We start from the raw sequence: 15,243 nt of genomic DNA, 5'->3' as shown, positions 1-15,243 counted from the left end.
TGTATCCATACAGCCAGATGGGCGGGGTACAGATAATAAATTATTATTAGTATTATTCTGCATGGATCAGCCATAAATAGTTTAGAAGCTGTCAGCTAATGTGCTTTCAGTGCAGCATTGTTTTTAATGCTAAATGTTTAAACTTCCTCACATCTTTAAACAATTCAAGGAAGCTGGTCTAATGAAAAGTGCCTATATGAAACAAAGACTTGTGTTCTTTTACACGTATTTCCAATAAAAAATAACTATTCATTTCCAGATAATTTACAGGCAAAGTAACATCACAATAAAAATCAACTGTTAGATAATTAAGGTTAAAATGTTTGTAGAGAAAATTCAATTATTGATAAAGGTATTTCCATTCATTAAAACAATTTCATTTCTTATCAGTTATCTATCAGTCTATTTATTTAGCCCAGTCCATTAAAATATATCTACTATTTTCAAACAGCAACAAAGAACATCTGAGGGTCTTCAAATTTAGACAACCGCAGCTCAAAATTTGTGCAAAAATGATCTAATTTAAGTAAAACATAAGCATAAACGTATAAACATAAGCATAAATGCTAATCTCTACCAATATTTCACAGTGTACATACTGCAGCATAACACTAATTTATTCAGGAGGGCCTACTATCTTTAGGATGACTAAGCAAAGTTTATCCCCTTTTAATCACCTACCCAACATTTGGCAAGCCAACAATGCCAATTTTCAGGGTTGTCCCGAATCTTCCAACGATTGGATGTGGCTTGAGTCCATCACCTCCCTTTTTGGGGGGCATCTGAAATGAAAAACAGAAGCCACTTAAATCCCAAACTCCCTTGCTTACCTCCAGACAACATGCGTTCTGATACATAAACTGATGCGAACAAGTCAGCTTTCTAAAACATGCCCAATACCTTTTTGGGAGCCATTGCATCTACACATAACAGCAAGGCAAGGAGAATATCCTCTGGGATGCCCAAAGGCCAGGCTCCAGCCAGGCACAACAGGGCTGCGCATGGCACCCTTCTTGCAACCACAAATCCCAAGCCAGTTGGACTGGGCTGCTGCTGCTGCTGCAACTTCTGCAAAGTCCCTAGAAATGCCGTGCTAAAAATAACCGGCTCGGATCCCAAAAGGACGGGTTGAAATTCAGCACCCGCTACGGCTCCACTTCGGGGCCTGACGTGCTCGGTTCTGAGTGGCAGCCGCAGAGGCTTTCCTGGGCAGTCAAACGAGCTGGCGGGAGGGCTGAGCGGAGGGAGCAGCACAGCACACCGGCAGGGCGAGAAGCACAACTTGGCGGCTCGCGAGGAGAGCTGGTTCCTACAGCAAACCCCGAAGCCGAGCGAGCCAACACCACCCGCTTTCCTGCCAGCACCGCGCCTGCGCGCACGCGGCTACCGGCTGCCTTAACTCGTTCGCGACTTCGCTTCTAGCTCAACCTCACGGCCTCGGGCGGCAGAGAACAGCGAGCGGCCCATTTCCCTCAACCCACCCCGCCGCCTCACGAACCGGGCAAGGGGAGCACCTTCGCTTTCCTCCCCACCCCCACCCCCACCCCCGTCCCTTACCCGGGCTGCGCATGGCACCTTTCCTACAACCAAGCGGCCCACCCCACCCCAGGCGGCTCGGCCACGGCCCCCCCCCCCCCAAACCACAGCAGGTTGGCAGGTGGCGGTGGGCAAGCGGAGCCCGACGCAGCCTCAGAGGGTCGCTTCCCAGCCACGCAACGCACCGACGGGGGGCAGCAGCAGGCCTCTCTCTCTCTCTCCAGCCGGCCCGGCCCGCGTGGCAGCCGCTGCTGCTGCCGCCGCAATAACTAAGGGGGGTGCGGGAGCTGTGAGGCGGGAAAAGCCGAGCTGGGCCTCCTCCTGCTCCTCCGAGCCGCCGCCTCGTCCGCCGCCTGAGAGGCACGCGGCGAAGAATGAAACGCGGCCACCCCACCCCACACTCCGCCTCCCGCCGCCCTCGTGAAAGCCGCGCGGGCCCAGCTGAGCGTCTTCACCGTTGCCTGTGAGGAGGGGGGGTGGGAGGGACGGTTGGGACTCTCGCTCGCGCTCTTCCCCCGCCGCGAGACCCCTCGCGCACGCGGACACGCTGCCTGTCGCCCTACTCAGCCAAGGAACCTGCCAGCCAGCCAGCCGGCGGAACAGGCGGGACGCAGCTTCCCTATTGGGCGGGGACTCGGCCCGAGGGCAAAGGTCGCGCAGGGATAGCGGAGGGACGCAGGGGGTGTGCGTGCGTGCGCGCGCCTGTGTGTGTGTGTGTGGAAGGACTGGGTTGCCTGAGTACCTGCGCGGGAAGGGAGGAAGGGCGGGTCTCTCGAGGGGTGGGGGCGGCAGGAGACAGGGAAAGGTGCCGGTGCCGCTGCCGCCTCTTACTTCCGGGTTCCGGGATGCCACACCTGGAAAGACGCAAAAGGAGGTGGAGATTCCTGTCTCTGAACGTGGCCCAAAAAGTCTCATCGCTTCCCTGCTTGCTGCTTCCTGCTGTGCCACCTCCACCCGACTCTTGCGCGTGGTTCCTCAGGGGTTTTGCCTGCCTGCCTGCCTGCCTGCTTTGAATGGAAACTGCATCAGCCGGTGTTCCCAAACTTGGGTCTCTCCAGCTTGTCTTTTTTTGTTTGCAGTTCCCATCATCCCTGACCACTGTCCACAACAAACACTCTGTGAGGTGAGTGGGGCTGAGAGACTTCAGAGAAGTGTGACTAGCCCAAGGTCACCCAGCAGCTGCATGTGGAGGAGTGGAGACACGAACCCGGTTCCCCAGATAACGAGTCTACCACTCTTAACCACTACACCACACTGGCAAATTTAAACTGAATCAGTGTTTTGCTGAAGAACCATATAGTCCCACTGCTGCGCCCTCACAATAGCCTTACCATGCAGACCACTAAGCCAAACTATAGCTTACTTACTGGAAACACACAAACATGCAGGCTCCTGGAGAGAAGCACATAGTTGCTCTGGTTTCCCCTGGAGTTTTTTTACTGCTGCACTGCACTGTGCTAAGGCAAGGTTTGTTCTTGGCTACAAGCTCATGGTTAATGAGCAGAGAGCTTAACCGTGAGTTCTGGTTTGGATGGCATTCTAAGCCAAACCTTGGTTTAGCTCAGCTTGGCAGAGGAGCATCTGTGAGCTTCTTTCCAGGATCATTGGTTCATCCATCTCAGCACTCTCTTCTTACTGATTGGTAACAGCTCTTCAGGATCACCAGCTTTTTCCTGGTCTGCTACTAGAGATAATTTTAACTGAAGATGCCAGGGATTGAACCTTGCTTAAAACTATGCAAGACATGTACTCAGCCACTGAGCTTTAATCCATCCCCAATTACAGTACATGTTTTCACAGACCTAACTGACCTATTAACAGGTGGCAACCATTTTAAAGACTCTGGGGTTGCAGAGCTCATCTCGCTTTATTGGCTGAGGGAGCCGGCGTACAGCTTCCGGGTCATGGCCAGCATGACTAAGCCGCTTCTAGCAAACCAGAGCAGCGCACAGAAACGCCGTTTACCTTTCCACCAGAGTGGTACCTATTTATCTACTTGCACTTGACATGCTTTCAAACTGCTAGGTGGGCAGGAGCTGAGACTGAACAACAGGAGCTCACCCCGTCGCAGGGATTTGAACCACCAACCTTCCGATTGGCAAGCCCTAGGCTCTGTGGTTTAATCCACAGTGCCACCCACGTCCCTGGCAACCATTTTAGGTGCATCCAATTGATGCAAAATCCCCGATGCATGGGTCCTTTTGGACCAGGAATAGAACAGGGGTGTAATGGGGCAGTGTGCACTTATGCACGGTCTGCCTAGACGCGTGGGGGGGAATGGCACTCCCACATGCAATGGTCATTGCCTGTATAAACCAGTGTTTTTTTCTGTGGGGATGCAGGGGTACGCATACCTCTAAACATTTTGTGAATCTAACGGGAGAAGAAACTATTTTTAAAAAAATTCTCTATCACAGTGAATCGTCAGTTCTGTTGCTACCTCCGATGGCAGCCTCATTTCCTGTCATGGTTTTTCCTGAGTCTCAGACAGAAGCAAGCATTTAATGCGTGAAGTAGGAGTTGGAATCTAGCACGGTGATCGGTCAGTTTCGTTGCTACCACCTCTGATGGCGGCTTCATTTCCTTCCCCGGCGATTTTCTGGAGTTAAAAAGAGAGTACCCCTAATCATTTTTAAAGAAAAAAAGCACTGGTATACATGGTAACCAAAACTAACATTGTTCTATGTACAGCCTGAGCCTCTGCATATTTACTCAGAAGTAAATTGCCCTGAGTTCAACAGAGCTTCCTCTCAAATCAGCATGCAGAAGATTACAGAGTTAGGCTTATGAAATTTACGAAATAATTAGCACAAATGAAACCAATACCTCATAAGAGTCACTTCAAAGTCCACCACCACAGTCACTTCTTTGGATGTCCTTAGTAACTGCCAAATTATCCGCCAGTAATCCCAAGAAAGCAGTTATCCCCAAAACGAATCTGAAGAAATACCAGCTAGATCGAGGCAGCAGGATCTTGCCATGATGCTCAAAGGCGCAATTTGCTGTCTAGCCCACTTCCAATACTAGCAAGTGCTACTTCTCCCAAGTTGTGAGGAATTACCGGTAATATGTTTTCTTCCAAAATGTGCTCTTTTTCTTGACAGATTTGACCAGACAGCCCCTCGCAGCCAACTGCTAGTCCAACTTGTTCTTCCCCCAACCGCTAGTTAGCCGAAAGCATGGGCATAGCCAAGGCGGGGCAGGTGGGGGCAGCTCCTCCCCTTCAATAGGACTACTTAACTAACTGACCAATCACGTCGGTTCTACCCCCTCCCAACAAAAGGCCTGCCCCCTGCTAACAAAAATCCTGGCTACACTCATGGTTGAAATCCCAACTGTCAGAACTTCCACAGAATAGAATCTATGCAAATAAGCCTGTTGGAGAACAATTGGTGGAAATCTACTTCCATTGGCTTATTCAATAAGCACAACAGCTATGATCTGACTGCACATGTCCATCCATCTTGCATGGCCTCTGCCATGAATGGTGGGGCCAAGTGCTTGGGATCCAGATTTTGGCTAATTTCCTTTAAAAATAGCTCCAAAACTACTACTACTACTTCTCCTTCTCCTTCTCCCTTTTCCTCTTCCAGAAAAAGCTCAACAACTTTTGTGTCCAGATTTTCATTTTTGAAATATAGCAACCCTATTACATGGATGCGGGTGGCGGTGTGGGTTAAACCACAGAGCCTAGGGCTTACCGATCAGAAGGTCGGCGGTTCGAATCCCCACAATGGGGTGAGCTCCCGTTGCTCGGTCCTAGCTCTTGCCCACCTAGCACTTCAAAAGCACGCCAGTGCAAGTAGATAAATGGGTACCGCTCCGGCAGGAAGGTAAACGGTGTTTTCGTGTGCTGCTCTGGTTTGCCAGAAGTGGCTTAGTCATGCTGGCCACATGACCTGGAAGCTGTACACCGGCTCCCTCGGCCTATAGAGCGAGATGAGTGCCACAACCCCAGAGTCGTTAGCGACTGGACCTTACGGTCAGGGGTCTTTTTACCTTTACCTTCCACTCTATTACAGACAGTCTTCCGCCCGCAGGCTGGAAATGTTTCACTCAGTTTCAGGAGGCTGTTTTCCCTGCCTCCCCATGGAACAGAATGCTGACTTGTATGTAGAAACCTGTTTTGTGCAAGATATTGGACTATGCAGAAGTGGCAAAACTAACAGCAAAATTAAGAGAATCTAACAATGAGTGTTTTATGGAAGAATGGGTGCCTTTTTGGATTACTTAAAGAAACACTGCAGTATGATGAACTCGTGAGCAGGATTTGAGCTATGAGCCATAGAAGTAATTAATTATAATATTGTGGTTATGTTTTAATTGATAGAAGATAGAGTGCAGCAGAAGGGCAGAAACAGCAGCTCCATGGAAAACGGGGTTGGGAAGTAAAAAATAATAATAAGAAAAAAGGCATAATTGTGTTTTGATTGTATGTGCTAAAAATGTTGAAACTTAATAAAATATGATTGTGCAATGCCTGCTCTTAAACCTGCTTTATTTATGCAGAGTAACAGGACTAATTCATATATTTTGCTGTGTTGGTCCAAAGTAACTCAGACCTGATAAGCTGATAAAAGGGTGAAATTGTTATGTTGCCAATAGTCTTTTGGTAGCAGACCGAGTGGCGCCCTGTGCTACCCTAAAATTTGGTGTTCCCCCATTTCTCACGCTCTGTTCTTTGGCATTGTTTTGGTGTCCCCTACTGTATGGCACCCAGTGCGATCTCACTAGTTGTGCTACCCTAAAACCACCTCTCATCTTTTCTCTTTATCAAGTTAAGTGACAGGTAGAATCATGGAATCATTGAGTTGGAAGGGACCCTGAGGATCATCCAGTCCAACCCCCTGCAATGCAAAAATATGCAGCTGTCCCTTATGGGGATAGAACCTGTGACCCTGGTGTTATCAGCACCATGCTCTAAGCACACGCCGCTGCCATCAATCAGAGAAGCTGCAGATAAAATAAGCATTTTGGGTCTTCATAATCTTCAGAATAAAGGGATAATGGGTATTTTCCTCACCCAGTGCTTGTTAAGTCAGCAGTTTCTCTGTAACGGGGCACGGTTACAACGTGCCAACGCGCCAAAAGATCCTTGTCTGTTCGGAACAGCAATAGGTCAGAGAAACAAATCCTCGAAGGCATTTTTTTTTTAAGAGATAATAGCAAAATGCATTTCCGCTTCTCGGGGAAGATTCAAGCCAGGAACGAATGGCGGAGGAAAGTTAATACGAAGCACTAAGCATGTGGAAATGTCTAACAACCTCGAAGAGTGAAATGAAGCATGGAAATGGGGTGGGGGAGGGGGGGACAACATTCAAGGACAAAGTGGTTGACAGAAAGAAAAGGCTGGTGGGAAACCGATCTGAACGGATAATAAATTCCATAGTTGCATAACGCTTGCTTCAACACGTAGGGTGACAGGCTCAGCCACCAGTTTCTCGTCATTATGAAACTTCTTTTTCTGGAAAAGCTGATCTTTGCTCAGTTGTTGAAGAAAAGTGTTCAAATGTCCTGACCTAGCTGGGGAAACATTCTTCTCAACTTTACAGTGTTGCATTATTGTGTGTTTAAGAAAAATGGGTGCTAAGATAACAAATGAGATTGCAGGAATCTTCTGAGCCCCCTTTTTGGATCCTAACCCCCCACTTTAGAGGCTCATTGGTAGTGACCAAATAGGTTCAATTTGTGGGTGCAAACCATGAAACTCCCTAGCCATGGAGGCTTCCTCGGTGCCTACTTTTTTATTGGCACCAGGTGAAGATTCAAAACAAACACTTTAGGCCTTTTAATAATCTGAATATGGCTTTAACCTCTGCTGGCATTTGTTCTGTTTTTATGCTCTGCTGTTTTAATATAGTTTTACTGTTTTGACCGTCTTCTTATTGTGATTTATTTGTCAATGTCGTAAGCTGCTCTGAAAATGGAAAAATAACAAGTTGTTGTTGTGTTGTTGTTGTTCAGTCGTTCAGTCGTGTCCGACTCTTCGTGACCCCATGGACCAGAGCACGCCAGGCACGCCTATCCTGGCGTAAATAACAAGTTACCGGTAGTAAATAAGTAAACAAACAAATGGTTCAAAAGAGGAACAAATAAATTCAGACAAATTTATTTAGGAAAATTATAACCACGCCAGGCGATATCCCAAGTATGCATATAATACACTGGCCTTAGTAACCACCCTTGGGTTTTGTCATGAATACTGCTTAGTAGCAATTATCACTGTACTGTATGAAGTTTTGCCTTGGAAACAATGCTTCTTCATGGATGTAATCTTAAAACAATTTCTTCATGGATGTAATCTTAAAACACCTTGGAAATCACATAACTGGGATTTCAAAACCTCTTAAGTTTGGACAGAGATAAGGAATTATTAGGAGAACTGGAAGTGATCTAACAAACTATTTACTTTCCATGTCACACACAAGTTTTTATTTTGTCTAATGGGACTGAGCTATGTTAGTCAAAAAATATGTTTTGAATGCGTTATAAGCATGGAACACCAGATGGTGCTGGAGAGCAAAAAAAGATCTAATTGGTTTTCCATAGAGCTTTTTTTTTAAAAAAAAATTGTGATAATGATTTAATTTCTTACTTATTTATAGTGGGTTTTTTCCTGTGTGTAGATCCACCCCTGGTTACATCTAGTCATACAGATTTTGTTGGTGCAATTAGATGTGCGAGTGACGCACACCAACTGGGTCTTGCTCACTGGAAGGACCTATCAGGAGTGAACATAGACTGCTGGTACCAAAATTTATGTGAAGCTGTCCTACTAGAGAAGTTAACCAACAAACTGAAACTAGCATGGGGACAAGCAAAGGAAGATGCCTTCACCCTGGTATGGCTCCCCTTCATCACATACACAGCACAACAGGACAATGACCTATTCCCCCACAACAGCATATGAATCAATATGACTAACCTGACCCAACAACCTACCCCACCACACACAAACAAGCCACACTGCAGTCAACTGAACACAGCCAACCAAGCTCGGGACCCCTAACCTCTTGCACTATCGACAAAAAGAAATATAAATATATAAACAAAGGACCTACCCCCACGTGATGCTGACACAAACCCCCTACACACTAATAATAGGCAATAGAACGAAAGAACAATACCCCTCATCTCTCTCCACTCCCCTCAATGCAAGACGTCTATGACAAAAGTGTCTCTCACTAAATGTAAACGGACTGTGAAAAAGACTACAAATCAAAAGTGGAGGCAATAGATGTTACCTTTCCCTCTTTATTTGTTTTGTAACAACAACAAAAAACTTTAATAGAAACTAAAAATTAAAAATATAAAAACCTGGGTCTTGATGAATTCCTATAAAGAAAGGAATGGGTGGGAGATTAAAATTCCAGCGCTGCTGGGGGGCAGCAGGAGGAAGAAGCTGGACTTTCTCCCAGCACACACATTGGCCTCTCAAGCTGGTTTTTGCCTGGGGGTTACCAGGGCCGGCGCGTCCATTTAGGCGAACTAGGCAATTGCCTAGGGCGCCAAAATGGAGGGGCCGCTGGCCAGGCTTGGGTGGGAAGGGCTAGCAGCAGCTTCTCCGCTGTAGCGGAGAGGTGCTGCTTGCCCCCTACACCACCACCCGGCTCCCGCTAAAGCAGGCTTTGGCGAGGGGCGGGCGGTGGGGCGGGCGAGCAGCAGCTTCTCTGCTACAGCGGAGAAACTGCTGCTTGCCTCTCCACCACCCCCACCTCCCGCTAAAGCAGGCTTTGGGGGGAGCGCCAGAAGGTGGTTCGCCTAGGGCGCAAGAAGCCCTAGCACCGGTCCTGGGGGTTACTTCCAGTCACAGAAGCCTCCCACCAGGAAGAAGAAGAACCCAAATCATCCATGACTGAATTTTATTATTATTGTATCTTTACTATATACCCTCCAACATTTCTCCCATGAAAATAGAGACATCCTATTCCATTTATTATTATTATTATTATTATTATTATTATTATTATTATTATTATTATTATTATTTATACCCGGGCAATCTGACTGGGTTGCCCCAGCCACGCTGGGTGGCTTCCAACATATATAAAAACATAATAAAACTATACAGGGCTACTTTCAGAGATGTCTTCCAATGGTTGTATACGGTAGTTATTTATTTCCTTAGCTCAGGGCCACATAATTTCATACCCTCCAACATCTCTCCAATAAAAATAGGGACATCCTAAGGAAAAGTGGATCAAATCAGAAACCAGGACAGCTTTTGTAAATCCAGGATTGTCCCTGGAAAATAGAGACATATGAGGGTATTGCTCATGGTGCGGTTGCATGACTTCATCAATTCAATTTTGTTGTGATTCAGCCACAGCCCAATCCTTACACAAATGGTTGCTGGCATTGCAGCTAGTTTAGCCTTTAAAATACAGAGGTGACTATGAACACCACAATCAGGGATTTCTCTTTTGGACTACAGTGGTACCTCGACTTACGAAATTAATCCATTCTGAAGGCGCGCTCGTAAGTCGAAATCTTCGTAAGTCAAAGGCGCCATCTCGGAACGGGGGAAAAATTCGGAAGTCGAAAAAAAAGCGCATTCAAATTTTCGTAAGTCGAGGTATCGTGCTGCCGCTTTCCCTTCGCAAGTCGAAAATTTCGGAAGCGGCGGCCATTTTTTCGCTTCCGGAGGTCATTCGGAAGTCGAAAAATGTGGAAGTCGAGTCACTCGTAAGTCGAGGTACCACTGTATATTCAGTTCTGCGGGGTGAGTATAGACTCTTTTCAATCCCAATCATTTAAGGAAGCTGTCTCCTTTTTGACTTGGCCATGTTTCTTTGCTGACCAGATACCGGTATATATGACTACTCTCAATGTATCCTCAGAAATATATGCATATTTCAGCATTGTTAGAATATCTCTATTCTTTTTTTTTTAAGTGTTTGGTTTAACAAGAAAATGGCTCTAGTTTTGATTCTCAGTTCATATGCCACGTCCTTCAGCGAATATGCCAAGTAAAATAAGCGTTCAGCAAGTAAACAACAATTCTTTCCACCTAAATAGGCCCTGTCAAAATACATGATGCTGTTATTTAGGACATCCTTCTACCTAGGCTTTTTCAGGGACTGTGATCTCCAAAAGCTTTTTGAGATGATTACTGCCTGTAAAGAAACTGTGAACAACAGCCTAGACACTTCTGGAAACAATAACTTAAATGAAAAGGAAATGTCAGGGCCAGTTTACCTAGAGAGAAAATATGGTGTGCCACCTTTTGAGAAATATACTTCCATGTTCCTTTGTTTTCTTTTTGGTTTGCAGCATCCCAGAAGCACAGCAGAAGAGTACCGTAATTCACAAATCCTCAAAAGTTGGGCTGAACAGCAATGCTTTTCACCCAGTTCAAAGAAAGGTTTATAACCCACCCACCACATTTGTAAAGTGGATGCGTCATGTACACATAAGCAGGTTATCAACATGATTTGATTTGATTTGATTTATTGTACTGGTATTTCTATGCCACTTTTCATTCAATCGAACCCCATAGTGGCTTATAAACTACAAAAAATAGCAACATGATAAACAGGGGTCAGCAAACCTTTGTGGCAGGGGGCCAGTCCACTGTCCCTCAGACCTTGTGGGGGGCCGGACTATATCTTGAAAAAAAATATGAACGAATTCTTATGCCCCACAAATAACCCAGAGATGCATTTTAAATAAAAGCACACATTCTACTCATGTAAAAACACCAGGCAGGCCCCACAAATAACCCAGAGATGCATTTAACCCAGAGAGCCAGTGTGGTGTAGTGGTTAAGAGCGGTAACTCGTAATCCACACCTATTCGCTTGGGACTCTCAGTGAGAGTACCACCACTCAGCAAAGCCGGCACACAGATGAGGTGCAGGGAACCCACCGCCTCAGGTGGAAGAAACACGAGAGGCGACACCCCGCCTGCCCCACAGCTTCTGCAGCCACCAGAACACTAAGCTCTTGCCGAGCTTCGGAAAGAGCAGGGCATTCCGCTGCTCCCATTTTGCCGCTGGTCTCCCCCCTCCCACCACTTTGCCCCCTCATTCTCATCCTTGATAGCAACAACCTGGCTCCCCTTATTAAATCTCGTAAGGCCAACTGCATACAAACTTCATTCCCACGGCATGCATTCTTCCCGCAGCACAGAATGTGTTTAAGCTGCGCAACAGAATGAGCGCTGATCTGCGCTGTGCAGTTTTCAAGGAATGTAGAGGTGTGAACCCATGTGTGCATAAACAACAAACCACCACACAATGGCTGAAAATGTAATGAAAGATTTACTGGAACACTCTTCTAAAACGCCAATGTTCCTTCAACTAAGCCACATGATAAACAGAGCCATGTACAGAACATATAACTGAATACATAATATAAGATGAAATGTTCACGCAACTGAACCATTCAGCTGTAGGCTGGGTATAGCAACAAAATCTTAATGCCACCAAAAAGTTCACAAATAGTTGATGGTGAAATGGTGAAATGACGGTAGAATTCTTCAAAGGTGTACACACGAGTCTTGCAAAATCACCAATCAACAAAAGTGGCAAGGGAAGAAATCATAGAATTGGAAGAGACCACAAGGGCCATCCAGTCCAACCCCCTGCCAAGTAGGAAACACCATCAAAGCATTCCTGACAGATGGCTGTCAAGCCTCCGCTTAAAGACCTCCAAAGAAGGAGACTCCACCACACTCCTTGGCAGCAAATTCCACTGTCGAACAGCTCTTACTGTCTTCCGGATTACTCACAGGTTTCGCTGTATAGCTTCATCAGTTCAGGTTAAACACTGTGATCAGCACAACATGCAAAATACTCCACAGGCACAGCTGTGAGTAATCCGGAATTTTGTCTTTGCCCTGCTCTTCATCTTTTTTGAGGGTGGGAGATGAAAAAAAGGAAAGGTAGAAGCATTTACAAAAGCCACAAATATTTTCCCTGGGTATGCGGATGTTAACATACATTGTGGATAGATCTCCGTTGTGGAAGTCTAGCATGACTATGGTGCATGGCACACTTTTTGTATTTTATCTTTTAGGTCTATAAAAAATGCACTCAGAAAATGGGCACGTCAGCGTTCTGAACGTGTTTACGGTTGTTCAGAGCAATATCAGAGGAAGACATTACAGTTAATCTTTAGCGAGAAGATCTGAAAGTCTCTATACACTGAATTCCCACCAGTCATCTCCAACATTGCCAGTTTTTGTTCTTCCGTTTTATCTATCCTCCAGACTGAGGTGTTTGTTTTCTTTTTGGTAGAAAGTTTATTCTTTCAAGGACATATTTGCATGTGCATGCACACACCCTGCAACAGGGGTTTTCTCACTCGCCCGTAAAATCTGTATGCTATTATTTTTATTTAGTTTGAAATTCTCAAAAACCAAATGTCTTGCATTCCATGTATTCTGTAGTTTTCCTTACATACCTACTATTATTCCCCTGGATCATCAGCAAAGAGCATTGCCAGTTTCCTTCCTTCCCATTTTATTGATGTCATCCTCTATAAATATGTTAAATGGTACAGGGAACAGCAAGCACCCTTCACAGACCTCTTTACTAATTTTGGCTCTTTGTTCGATGTAATTTACTCTAAGAATAGCTGCCTGGGTTTTGTGTAAATTATGATTCTTCTGTCCTCATAATCTATTCCTGTTTTCAGCAACATGGTGAACGTTTTACTCGATCTGAGCTTATCAGTGCATAACTTCTGGGCACAAGATGTCAAAAATCAGAAAGTGTCCAGAGAAGAGGGAATAATTCTGCAGTTGTAGTTTTTCTATGCTTGCTCACAAGCCCGATTGTAGGCATGTTGTAAGCAAGCCTTACAGACTTCATTGTACATCTGCAGTACGTAGTTGCTTTCTGAATAAACGTATGTTTGGGCAGCACAGCTGAAATCCCTAGCAAATGTACTAGGACATAGGACACACAGAATTCAGAGGTAAATGTCTAATTTGGCACCCACATGCTCAATGGAAGAGGAATGCATGGGTTTTGTGAATGACAACAGACTGGATATGAAAGGTGGTAGATGATAAATTAATATTAGCTGTTTCCTTGGCTATAGATCTTCTTGTTTTTGGAATTGGGGGGGGGGGACCATACTACTATCATATTAGAAAATTATTATCCGACACAGTAGATAAAGAGACTTGTAAGGATATTAAAAAGAAACCCAAACCTAAGTTTTTGAGTCAACTATTAAAGAGAGACTCTGTCAAGTGTTTGCCTGCTAAGAAAATTGAAGGACAGAAAGCTTATAAAAGCTGTTCTTACGGTATGTCCTAGTTTAAGACTATGAAATAAAATTCCCATAGAGATTCTTTGTAAAGTTGTCAAGGTTAGGATATAGCCACAAAAAAATATGAAGAAACGTATTTGTGCCATTTCACATGAAAAGTCTCTTGATGTGTTGAGTTTTTATTTTATTTCAAATAGATAACACAATCTGACATCAATGGCAGATACAATCTTAAATAATAATAATAAAAATCTTCAAAAAGGTGAATGCAGCACAAGTAACCCATAAGGAAGCCTTTAACTTTGCTATCCTGTGAAAACTATAAATACATCTTTAAAACTTGCAGTGCTGACGCTACTTTAAAATAAATATTGAAGGGTTGTAATCTAAATGTCAAATTAGGAAAATGGTTATATAAAAGTTACACTGATCCCTCATTTTGATTTTATTTGTGGATGGAAGATACACAAAATTACATTACTTTTTTTTTTTTTTTACCTCATCCATCCAGGACAGTTTACATAATATTTTATCCTTACAACAACACAGTGAGGTCGGTTTGGCTGAGAAACCATAACTGGCCTCAAGTCATCAAGTAGGCTAAGCTTCCTAGCTGAGTGTATACCCTCCAACAGTTCTACGCTGAAAATAGGAACGTCCCATTCCATAGTGATAATTATACTATTTATACCCCACACATCTTATTGGGTTGCCTCAGCACTCTGGGCAGCTTCCAACATATATAAAAACATAATAAAACATTAAACTTTAAAATAAATAAATAAACCTTCCCTTATACAGGATTGCCTTCAGATGGCTCAGGAGTCAGGTAACTTCATCCCCTCTAACATTTCGCCAATGAAAATAGAGACATCCTAAGGAAAAGCGGGACATTCTGGGATCAAATCAGAACCTTTCCTGAACAGTGCTGCCTTCATATGTCTTTCAAAAATCACATAGTTGTTTATCTGTTTGACATATGCTGGAAGCGCATTCCACAGTGCGGGCGCAACAACAGGAAACGCCCTCCGCCTGGTTCCCTGTAACCTCACTTCTCACAGTGAGGGAACCACCAGAAGGCCCTCAAAGCTGGACCTCAGTGTCCAGGCTGAACGATGGGGGTGGAGATGCTCCTTCAGGTATACTGGGCCGAGGCCGTTTAGGGCTTTAAAGGTCAGCACCACCAACACTTAGAATTGTGCTCCGAAACATCCTGGGAGCCAGTGTAGCTGCATGGCAGTGCATCGCTCACTTCTTACAGATGGTTCAGAAAATTATAGCTCTAGATACAGAAATGTTCCACTTCTCGTGGAAGTTATGGAAATAAAAGAGTGCCTCAACAGAATGACCTGAAAACCAATGTCACTCTCCCAACACAGAGCTCATTGTACAACGGAAACACGTGCCGAAGTCAAGCAGTCTTTCAGCAACTCTGCTTGATTAAAAACAATGTTTAAGGCAGCACAATGATACCGCAAAAAAATAA

The 15,243-nt window shown here is 44.9% G+C and overlaps 1 protein-coding gene across 3 annotated transcripts in view; it reads right to left on the bottom strand.

Moving 5' to 3' along the window:
* The window catches only part of OLA1 (Obg like ATPase 1), a 96,925-nt gene extending 94,829 nt beyond the window's left edge, over positions 1–2,096 (bottom strand). Inside the window, exons 1-2 of one of the 3 annotated variants that reach the window (XM_033167898.1) lie at positions 1,992–2,096; positions 682–782 (exon numbers count right to left, since the gene is read on the bottom strand). In XM_033167898.1, coding sequence (XP_033023789.1) covers positions 682–782 — 101 coding nt within the window. In that variant the 5' untranslated portion in view covers positions 1,992–2,096. Of the gene's footprint in view, positions 1–681; positions 783–900; positions 1,041–1,991 lie in introns of those variants that run through there. The other 2 variants (XM_033167891.1, XM_033167906.1) reach the window with 2 other exon arrangements.
* Between the last annotated feature and the right edge of the window lie 13,147 nt (positions 2,097–15,243).

The sequence above is a fragment of the Lacerta agilis genome, chromosome 1 (genome assembly GCF_009819535.1).
Source record: "Lacerta agilis isolate rLacAgi1 chromosome 1, rLacAgi1.pri, whole genome shotgun sequence".
In the NCBI taxonomy this organism is placed as follows: domain Eukaryota; kingdom Metazoa; phylum Chordata; class Lepidosauria; order Squamata; family Lacertidae; genus Lacerta; species Lacerta agilis.
This window is presented reverse-complemented; position numbering and strand designations above follow the sequence as displayed.